This window comes from Haliaeetus albicilla, chromosome 13 (genome assembly GCF_947461875.1).
Source record: "Haliaeetus albicilla chromosome 13, bHalAlb1.1, whole genome shotgun sequence".
NCBI lineage: Eukaryota > Metazoa > Chordata > Aves > Accipitriformes > Accipitridae > Haliaeetus > Haliaeetus albicilla.
The window spans coordinates 17,386,565-17,396,694 of record NC_091495.1 but is presented as its reverse complement, the minus strand read 5'-3'; the positions used below and the strand labels follow the sequence as shown (position 1 = coordinate 17,396,694).

Here is a 10,130-nt window from a genome sequence, read left to right as displayed (position 1 = left end):
CCGCCATTTCTGGCGGGCGCCGCGGGGCAGGGCGGGGCCGGGCGGACGAGGCGGGGAAGTGGGCGGGGCCGCCGCCGACCCCCGCCCCCCTTCGGTGCCCGCTTCCTGCGGCGCGGCGCGGCTGCCGCTTCCTGCTCCTCCCCACGGCGCGTCGGGCGGGCGGCTCTGCTATGGCTGCCCTGGCGGCCCTTTCAAACGCGGCAGCCGGCGGCAGGGGGTAACGTCTGGGGAAGCCTCCCGCCCCTCGCCAGGCCCGGGCCGAGGGCGCGGGTGAGGCAGGGCGGGCGGCGGCCGGCGGGGCTGCGCTGGCCCCGGCGTCCTCCGTGCTGGGCGCCGGCTAAGCGGGGGGGCTTCCTGTTGTCGTTGAGGTGGAAACGAGCCGTTTTCTTCCTGGGCCGCCGTTTTTGCTCCCTGCTGTCCCCCAGCCCGGGGGAAAAGGCTTGCTCGGGGCTCCTGTCTCCCTGAACTGGGGCGGGCGGCCCCGCTGTGCGAGAGCTGGGGCGGGGGGCGGGTGAGCGGGACCGGGGATGCGGGTGGCAGCGCCCCGGGGGGGCCGGGGCTGAGGCGGGAGGGTGTGGGGCTGCGGGCCTCCGCTGGGATTGTCTCCTGTGCTCCCCGCCTTCCTCGGGGACAGGAAGGGGCTTGTGAGGTGGCTTAGTCTCGTGGCTCTGCCTGGGAACTGATGCCCTTTCCAGGCACGGGGGGTGAAATTTAGCTCCATTAGTCCTTCCTCTTGAATGCTGTCAACGGATCTGAGGAAAGGGGGGTGTCATCTGGGGAACAATAGGGCTTCAAAGTACGTAAAGTGTATTTTGAGCTGAGTCATGTTTCTGAGCTGAAAACCAGTGATTTGGATGGTAGTGAGTCACCAAGCAAGAAAGTGCTTTACTCTCAACTCCCCTTGTGCCTGCAAGACTCTGAAACGAGTGTTATTGCTGTGGTAAAGTCTGCTGTGGCTCTCGCCATGCAGAACAGATGCACATCTTCCATATCCTTCAGGAGTGAAGACATCCTGTTTAAGCTGAATGGGAGTGTTACTGTATGGCTAGTTTGGTGGATTGGAGAAAAGGTGTAGCTGCACGTGATGTAGCAGTCTGTTACCGAATCAGAAGCTGTATCCCCCTGGTTTTGGGTAAAGTTTCTTTTCATAGGTGGTTTGAGTTAAGTGGTTTAAAAAAAAATGCACGGGAAGTGTTTGTTCCCCCATCTTCCTATGTGATACCTCTTCCGATTCATTGACAGGCTGCTGCATAACACAGGTTGTTCCTTTTCCCCAGTGGGACCACTAGTTATAGGAACAGGCTTCGAGGAGAATGTTTTCTAAGGGCACAGCCTTGGTGGTTTGCCTTTTTGGTCGTACTTCTGTAAGTAGTAGCAGCAGGTGATATTCCTACTAGTCTTATACCTTTTCCTTTCTGATTAGCGTTGGGGGCTGTTTTGCTGTATGTATGTGCCCTATGTGTGTCTCCCTTTCTTTCTGGCTGTAATTTTCCAGTTAGCACAGGAGTCTTCTGATTTGCGTTTGTGACTCCTTTCTCAGGCAGTCCTGACTGGCTTTATGCAGGAAAAGTCCTTGGAAATCTACTGTACCAGCTTCTCTAAGCAAAAGTGTCTGGGAGTTCTCCAAGGTTTTAACCTCACAAGGTTTACAGTAAGTTGGATTTATATTTTGAAGTACAATTTAGTTGTTACAGGTGATAAAAAAACTTCTGGAGTGATAGAACAATTTCCATACAAGTCCCTACCATTGGTCTACGTAGCGTTTTTTCCCCTTTGCTGCTGGCAGTATGCTCACACTTCGATTTCTTCTTAGGATGTTATTCTAGCATGCTATGGAGGTCTCCGAAATGGACAAGCAAAATCAAACTGTTGAGAGCCTACATATAATTATTGAAGTGGGCCATTCTGCTGCTACTAATAATGGTCTGAAATTCACTTGTCATGTGAGATTCATAATGCTTTTTATGTCCTGCCCCAGATGCTTGGTGTTATAATAAACTGTTGTTTGGCTAGTACTATGTGATTTAAGAGAAACTAAAATGCAAAATTCTATTATCCTTGCTCTTTTATTCATGCTAGAAAAGCAGAGACTGCAGAGCAGAGTTTGAAGAGCTTCCTGCATAGACAGATTTCCTTTCTGGAAGGAATGCTTTACCTTGGATTAACTGGAAAAGAGCTTTAGAAGTTTCTGTGGACTTTATGCTGGAGAGGGGTTTTTTTTGCAGTTACTGAAATGAAATTAATTTCCAAGTGTATGTGTGGTGGTGTTGTGTTTGTCTGGTTCTGTGTTGTTGTTTTTTTTTTCTTTTTTTTTTTTTTTTAAATCCTGTACCTTCAGGTAGAAGAATGTATTTGAGTGAGCTGTAGGGTGCAGTATATTTTGTTGATATTCAGATCTGTATTTTTATAGTTATGAGGGATTTATGTGACCTAATGTAGTAAGGTTATGAGATTTAAATTTGCCATAATGGCATTCATTTGATCATACTGTGAAAGTACAATCTTTTCTATAACTTTCAAATGTTAAATACAACTTTTTTTTTTTAAGTGCCCTGTAGAAGATGTCACAGTGTAGTAGGATTACTGGAGCAATTTTTCTGAAAACTGTTGCTGTAATGGTGGAGCTACAAAGCATAGAATGGGGGGAGGAGGGGAGGGGCTGTTCATCTAATTACTTTTAAACTATTATTAAACATTTCTTTCTGCAAGCAGTTGCTTATGCCACCTGGATTCACATATGAAGAAATTTACTTTTAATGGGTTGTATCTTTGCATGAATAGGGAGGTTGAAGAGAGTATCAGTCTGTAAATGAGACTTGGATTGCTCTTTAACATAATAAGGCCTTTAAAGCCTTAGTCTATTTATATTCTGCATGCAGCCTAGAACTCCTATTTCTGGAGAGAGACCAGAGGAATGATTACTTCCTTGGTGTATGTTTTGTGCATACCCATATTAAAATTCTGTACAGTGAAGTCTAATAAGAGCTACTCTGTCGGTCTTTATTACTGACATGGCTACCAAGCTACACTAGCCTTATTTTAATGAGTAGCTGACAGGTAGGGAGAAGTGTGCTATTTACAGCCATCAGGATAGCTTGAATGTGTTGTGGAGCTTTGCATTAGGTGTAGAGAATAGAAGTGGTGGGAACAAAAGAATTGGAAACAGAACTGATGCCAAACTATTTGGAGAGTAGTCCTGGGAGATATATTTATCTACAATAGCAATGATTTAAATAGTTTCAGCTCTTCTTCACTGGACAGCATAATAGCTCTGCAAAGTCCTCTTACCTTTTAAGTAGGAAGTACTTTTAAAGAACACACTGCAACTGTTCTGGGTTTTGTGGAGAAGCAAGGCTTTAGTGATTACTGAGTGTGTGAAGCAAAGATAATTCGGGTGTTTCAAGCAATGATATTTCATGCTGCCTGCTGTCAGCTGGAAGATGGGCAAGCAGGAGAGTTTTGATTCCCTTGAACAGAGGATCAAGGGTCTAGTCTGAAGGTTCAGCGTTGAGGTTTCAGCCTATCGCACAGAAGGAAAAGATCATACTCCAACAGATCTGAAATGAAACAGGAGTTGGAAGCTTAAGTATGTGGGCAAGGCCAAATGCCTAGCGCATGTTGCCTGGCATAGAACTAAAATACTGTTGGTGAGATGTTTGTTAAGAACCCTTTTTCTCAAAGAACAGCATTTTTTTTTAAAATTAAGGCAAATTTTCCGACAACTTACGTAAAATAAGAAAAAATGTGTTAGCAAATGTTACCTGGAAGTTTGCTGGCCTCAGATGTGAGGAGAGCTGCTAGAACAGAGCTTGTAGGCGTTCAGTATGCCAATTGGCAAGCCAGTGAAATCCTGCACAGGGTGGCTGGATAACTTGTGTACATCACTGGATACTGCGTGTTTACTTCCTTTGGGTAATAAGTCCAGGAGACACCAAGCACTGTGAACACCTGCAATAAGGTACAGCAATACTGAACACAGACACAGGAAGGGAAAAAAGCTTGCTCTGACCTGACTCTGGTATAAGTTGGTTACTCTTAATTTTTCAGCTTTGTAATTTGCTCTTCTACAGCTATGGGCCTTTTCTGGATTTGGGAAGGAGACACAGATCTATGCAAGCTATAGCTTCTTTCCTCAGGGTAGAAACCAGCCCTCACTTTGAGTATGGTTACCTGGAGGTGACAGAGAAGGAAGAGGTAAAGGCAGTTTTCCCACTGAGGCCAGCCTATCTGGAAAATATAATAGGAGATAAGTGGCCAACTTCATGCTGTCTTGATCCCCACATGCTGTGGGAGGATGAATAAAGTTCTTCCAAGCTCCCTCAACACTCAAGGCAAGAGACATGGGGGACCATATCCCAGTAGAAGCAGACCAGGCAATGGCTTGTTTGATTGCCCTGTCATGTAGTCGGTGCAGTCAGCATTGTAGATGCCCCATGTGGAGCATAACTGTGTTTGCCTGTTATCTTGAGTCTTCCTGCCTCACTTCAGGGACTGTCTTTAAGCTTTTTTTAAAAAAATCTGTAATAGTTCATCATCATCAGTGGCATTTAGACTCGTTGCTTTTTCATCCTCTTCCCTGCCTCCCCCTCCCGCAGTGAATCACAGTAGGACTGTTTTTCTTAGTCATTACTGTAGGTGTTAGCACACCCTAGTGCAGGCAGCTCAGGAGGAAAATTCAGCGGACAGCTGTCTGGCAATTTGGAATCAAATCCCAAGTACTCTTCTGGATTTGAATAAAAAACCGACTCTTTGTAAAAAAATAGAATGTATGTAGCAACTGCAAGATTGTTTTTCTACAAATATGAAGTACAGTTAGTTTAAAGTATGCATTATTAGAAGGGGAGGTGGTTATGACTTGGCCCCACCTCACAGGGAAATATCATGACATTTTTTTTTCCCCTTTGTGATACGCCATGTTTGACATTCATCTCACAGATGCTCTTTGGTATTGGGCTTTTCTTTTGAGCTGTAGAATTCCATTTTGGCTTCTGATCATGGCTTGTCTGTTCATGGAGAGTTATCCTGAAATAAGTTTTGTGCTTTAAATTCACATCTTACCTTAGTTCAAATTAACTTTTAAGTGCAGGTATGAAAGCCTTTAGGACAAAGTTACCACTCTTCTCAAGAAAATTTAGCAGATTAATAATAGAATTTTAAATATTTAATTATTTCAATTTAATAATGAAATTAAACCTTCTTTGATCTTCTGGGTCAAACATGTTTGATACTTATCCAGCTTTCTGAAGGACTGCAACAAACACCTAAAAGATGATCTAATTACTTTTTAAAGTGGAAAATCCAAGAAATCAAAAGAAAAAAAAAAGTGAAGTGTACCTTAAAGACTTAGCCTTATTACATATCACTTTCTATTCCATGTCATGCTTTCCTATGCCACTTTGTATTTGATATATGGTAATTCTGCTTCTTCCAGTGCATTGTATGAAGGCAAGTAGACTAGGACTTAAGGATGTAGGAGCAAATACTAGTCTGTTCATGAAGAATACGGAAAATGCCCGGTTTCATAAACCAATGAGCTCACCTCCTATTCTCATGCTGATGAGAAGAGTTAAGTCAGTCACCAGTGTTGGATGGCAGGAAGTACAATTAACTTTATAGAGTAAGCTTTACTCTTGCCATAATCTTACTTTATGTAACAATACAGATGTTGAGATATTTTGAGACTCTGCCCTTGGCCACTTGAGGTGAGAGGGGAAATAGTAGCAGAAAAAAAATCTTCCAGATGAGGCTTTCCTTTTACCTGGGCTTTTGGGTAAGCCCCAAAACTATCATGGTCATATGCTGAGTGGCTAAAACTGGCAGGGAAGTTTAGAAGGTGGTGTTACATAGGAGTGTAGGGTGAATGCTGACCTCAGGTGAGAGAACATGCATGTTGGCTTTTTCCTTCTTCCTTGCTATGATTCAGTGGGTAACTATGAAGAAGCTGGTTAGAGTGTTTAAAAACTGATCACTGGCTTCCAAAATTGCCTGGAACTGGAATACTAAATACCCACCTACTTGGATTAGCTGAAGAAGCATGACTGATAATGATATTGCAAGCTAAACACCTAGTTTGAAAAGAGAACTGTGAGACCTAACCATATGAAAAGTGTCCAGTGCCTGCAAAAAATGGATCAGAGATCCATCTGGCTCAGGTGTTAGCTAATTCTGGAAACCTTGCTGTTGCAAACATGAGTAATGTTTCTTGTTTCTCCCGTTCACAGATTAAAGTACAATATAAAATGGAAACATTATTTTCATGCCTCTGAGGTAACGAGAATAAATATATAATTAATTTAGGACGATGATAATGACTCTTCAGCTATAAAGAGCAAAGGAAAGCAGAGTGGCTGGTTGAAGTTGCAGGTGTCCCAGAACTGACAGTGGAAAGTCACCTGGGAAGCTAATAAGGGTCACCTGGGAAGCTAATAAGGTGAGTAATATTCTTTGTGTTCTGTGGAGATTTCTGTTTTCCTGTGGCAGATGTGTATTCTAACTAGCCACATAATGGGATTTCAGTCAGTAGAAGAGCAGATAAATGCTGACATATTACTGACCATGACAATTGCTACAAGAAGGTGTTTTACAAGCAAGCTAATAGCTAGTGCTATTTGATGTGACCCTCAATAGTCCTCCTTCCACTGCAATGCTGAAAATAGTCAGTTAAATTCTGGTACTGCTTTGCAAGGAAAAATTGCTGAAATCCATTTATAACAATAGTTATACTTCTAGTGTTTGATCAGAGGATAGAATGAAGTTGGATTGAAGAGCATTTTGCCTTTGAGTTAAATGACACTTTGCAAAATGCTTATCCAGTTTGTATGTGCAAACACGGGACTTTAAGGCTAGCATTGCAGTAGTAAGGCTGGATCAAAGGTCAAGGTGCAAAAAAATTTTCTGGATACTAGAGCTGGAGAATAGAATGTCAAGAATGATGAAATTCTACCAGATATAGGTAAAATATATTTGTTAATTTTATAGTTATAGAAATGCCTTATGGTTTTGGTTTGGGGTTTTTTTTAGTAGTTTTTTTTTTGTTTTTAATTCCAATTTTCTGGCAGGTAAAATTTTGAGGGTACCTAAAACTCTCTAACTAAAATTGTAAAATATGATTATTGAATTTCATGGGCCCAACCATTGCCAAAAATTCTATAACTGATTAACTGAAATGCAGCTATTGTACATATGAATCTTGGGTCAGGAGAAAGTCAATGCCTTCCCTTTTTGCCTTTGGTAATTGTTTTATACACTATCTGTATACTAATGAGCAGCTCTTTCAAAAATCATTGTTTTTATGCATACAAGCAACAGATAGTCTTTAAAGGTGAAATTCTAGATCAAAATGGAAAATCTTCTTGTAGTCCTGTTCACATAAAACCACATGCGAGCTCACTTTACTAGATCTTAATTTTATTTTCTCTGCTTCTTAGGTTGATGGAGGAAAGACTGGCAGAGTATATAAGTGACACCCAATAATATGTCTGAGAACCAGTACTCTTTTTGCTAAGATAGCTTTACATGCAAGCTGAATAATTACCTCAATTTGAAGAGAAAAATAATTTGAGAGGCTATAGTGCTGGTTTGTCTGTTTGCTCAGTTGAAAAGGTTGGTTGTTGAGTGTGTGCTGCTGTGGCCTAAATTCTTGGATACTAAGAAATCTGAACTTGCTGTAGAGCAAACTTTTGTGATCGGTGAAGACATTATGAGGGCACACTTGACAGTGAGTTAAAGGGCTGAATAAGAGAATACAACTTCAACCAAAAGTTCTATTCCTCTCTTCTCGCCCCTGTTTCAGATGTCATCTCTACCAAGGAGGGTGAAATCTGAAGCCAAAGCCCTTACATCAGAAGATGATGAACTACCTTCACTTCTTAATTCGTAAGATTACTTTTTTCCTTAGGGTTTTTTTTAAAGGTTTATGCTAAGCATGAGGTTGATTAAAAAGTTTTAATGCACAAAACTTCTATTCAATTATAAAACACAAATTACCTATGCTCTTCATGCTTACAGTGAAGATAGGGTGAAACTGAATTGCCAGTTGTCCAAGCAGAATGAGGTGTGTACACATCCCAGTGACCAGCTTCAGAAAAGCTTGGCAAATTGTTCCAGCCATTAGCTCTGCAACAGCATAAAAGACCTATATTTGTTGATTCTGCCTACCTTTATTTTCATTTTTCCTGTTTGCTTCCTTTCATGTCAGAGAACACTCAGACTGGCTTGCTTATGTATTTTTTTTATTCTTCTCATAAGCAATATTGTTTACTCGTTTGTTTTTCAGGAGCTCTGAATCAGAGGAGGAAGAGGAGGAGTGGGAGCCAAAAAGCAAAATCGCCAAGAGACCTCGATTGCCAAAGAAAAATGAGGCAAAAACTAAAAAAGTTGCTTCTCCACGGTTGGCTGTGGCCATGAAAAAGGTCAAGAAGATAGCAGTAAAAGAGGAAATGGTGAGTATCTGTAAGCAAGAGACATATAATTACTGTGGTTGGTAAGTAACATGAGCAGAATTTTTCCAACTCAGGTTAGCTCAATTGCCTGAGTCTGATCAGCTCATCTGATTCCACTGTTACTGTGAATATTCAGTGTATTTCATAAACGTGGCTTTCATACATATTTAAGTGTCCCAGACCTAAGGGCTCTACTATAAAATTTTGGCCGGTGATAATGGGACATGGTTTTCCCTGGAGATCTCTTTCAACAGCAAAAATAAATACCTCTGTTCTTTCTATAATGAAAACTAATCCCTCCAATACCTTTGGTTTCTGTGTTGCACCTTTGATGTCTTCTATGTTTTCACTAGCTGGGTACGACAACAAAAAGAAGGCCTGTACTTATCTTTCCTTGCGTGGCTGTTTGACCCAGTAAGGATCACAGTTTTATTATGATGAATAGAAGATGCACTTCTGTCAGAAGTTACTTCTGTCAAAGATTAACATCTGAGGTCAGGTCATGACAGAAGGCAGTCCTGCCTTCTGAAGATGATGTCTGGGGAAATTCAGGAAAGAAGGCGTGGCTTATCCAAGATTAAACAATATCTTAGCAGACCAAATCTCAGTTCCAGTTCCCATGCTGCACCTAACACCTCATTAGAAGAGTGCTTCCCTGCCCTGCTGTTCCCTGTTTTGTTGAGGTGGGCAGAGGCAAGGATTATAGGTCAGTGTCTTCTGAAGCAAAGCCCAGTTAACATCTTACCAGGATAATTTAATTTTTTATCTTTTAAATCACAGTTCTACTGGGTATTTTGTGTCTTTTCCTCCATGCAAGATACATTTCAGGTTACTTGATTTCTGGCTTGGCGTTTCCCTACCAGACAGAGATGTTACTTGGGAAAATCATGTCTAGTATCAAGTCTTCCTAGGTTTTAACTGAAATTTTGAACCAGTTCGTAACAGTCAATACTTAATATGGTTTCAATGCCTTTTTGGCAGGATGTATCCTTGATTATTGCTCCTGCAGAAGATGATAGAATGCAACTTCAGAAACCTAAGGAAGAAGATACAGGCACTAAACGAAAAACTTTAAATCAAAAGCCAGAAGTGCCTAAAAAAATGGAAATCAATTCATTCCAAGGGAAGAACGTAAAGAGTTTAGAGAGTGATGAAAAACCCTCAACAAGCATTCCTTTAGTGGGAAATCAAGTGAAACATGAGAAATCTGAGGAGGATTTTGCATTTGATGAACCACCTTTTAAAAAGATTAAGTCAACTACATGTCCTGAAGGAAAGCCAGTTAAAAATCTGGGAGGCAATAAAGTAAAAGAAGAATTTGAAATGAACTGGGATATTGTACAGGTAGGAGATCTTTTCCTTTTCTAAGGTATCAATGAAACCATTTCCTACATAATTAGCACTTAGAATCTTAACATACAATTTCAGTCCTCTTGGCATCAGTTGGAGTGCCAGAGAGTCTTTGTGCTATTAAGTAGTCATTTAACCTCTGCTTAAATTGTCATAATATGTGTATAAATATAAATGTTGGTTGGTAACTGTTAAAACTTCAAACTTTAACATTATTCCAGTATCTGTGACTTAGGCAGTACTTAGTACAAAGCTTGCCTGTAACAGTTTGCACGTTTCTTCTGTATCAGCACATAGGGGTTTTTTTGTGGATATAGTCAACTGAAACTCCTGCAAGAA

The 10,130-nt window shown here is 41.3% G+C and overlaps 1 protein-coding gene across 5 annotated transcripts in view; it reads left to right on the top strand.

The window, feature by feature from the left end:
- The first annotated feature begins 89 nt into the window (after positions 1–89).
- Positions 90–10,130, top strand: part of SRBD1 (S1 RNA binding domain 1) — a 135,349-nt gene continuing 125,308 nt past the window's right edge. The window contains exons 1-7 of one of the 5 annotated variants that reach the window (XM_069800303.1): positions 90–217; positions 1,541–1,651; positions 6,298–6,430; positions 7,428–7,457; positions 7,795–7,875; positions 8,276–8,441; positions 9,423–9,785. In XM_069800303.1, the coding sequence (XP_069656404.1) occupies positions 7,432–7,457; positions 7,795–7,875; positions 8,276–8,441; positions 9,423–9,785 (636 nt within the window). In that variant the 5' untranslated portion in view covers positions 90–217; positions 1,541–1,651; positions 6,298–6,430; positions 7,428–7,431. Of the gene's footprint in view, positions 218–1,423; positions 1,652–6,221; positions 6,431–7,427; positions 7,458–7,792; positions 7,876–8,275; positions 8,442–9,422; positions 9,786–10,130 lie in introns of those variants that run through there. The other 4 variants (XM_069800301.1, XM_069800305.1, XM_069800304.1 and 1 more) reach the window with 4 other exon arrangements.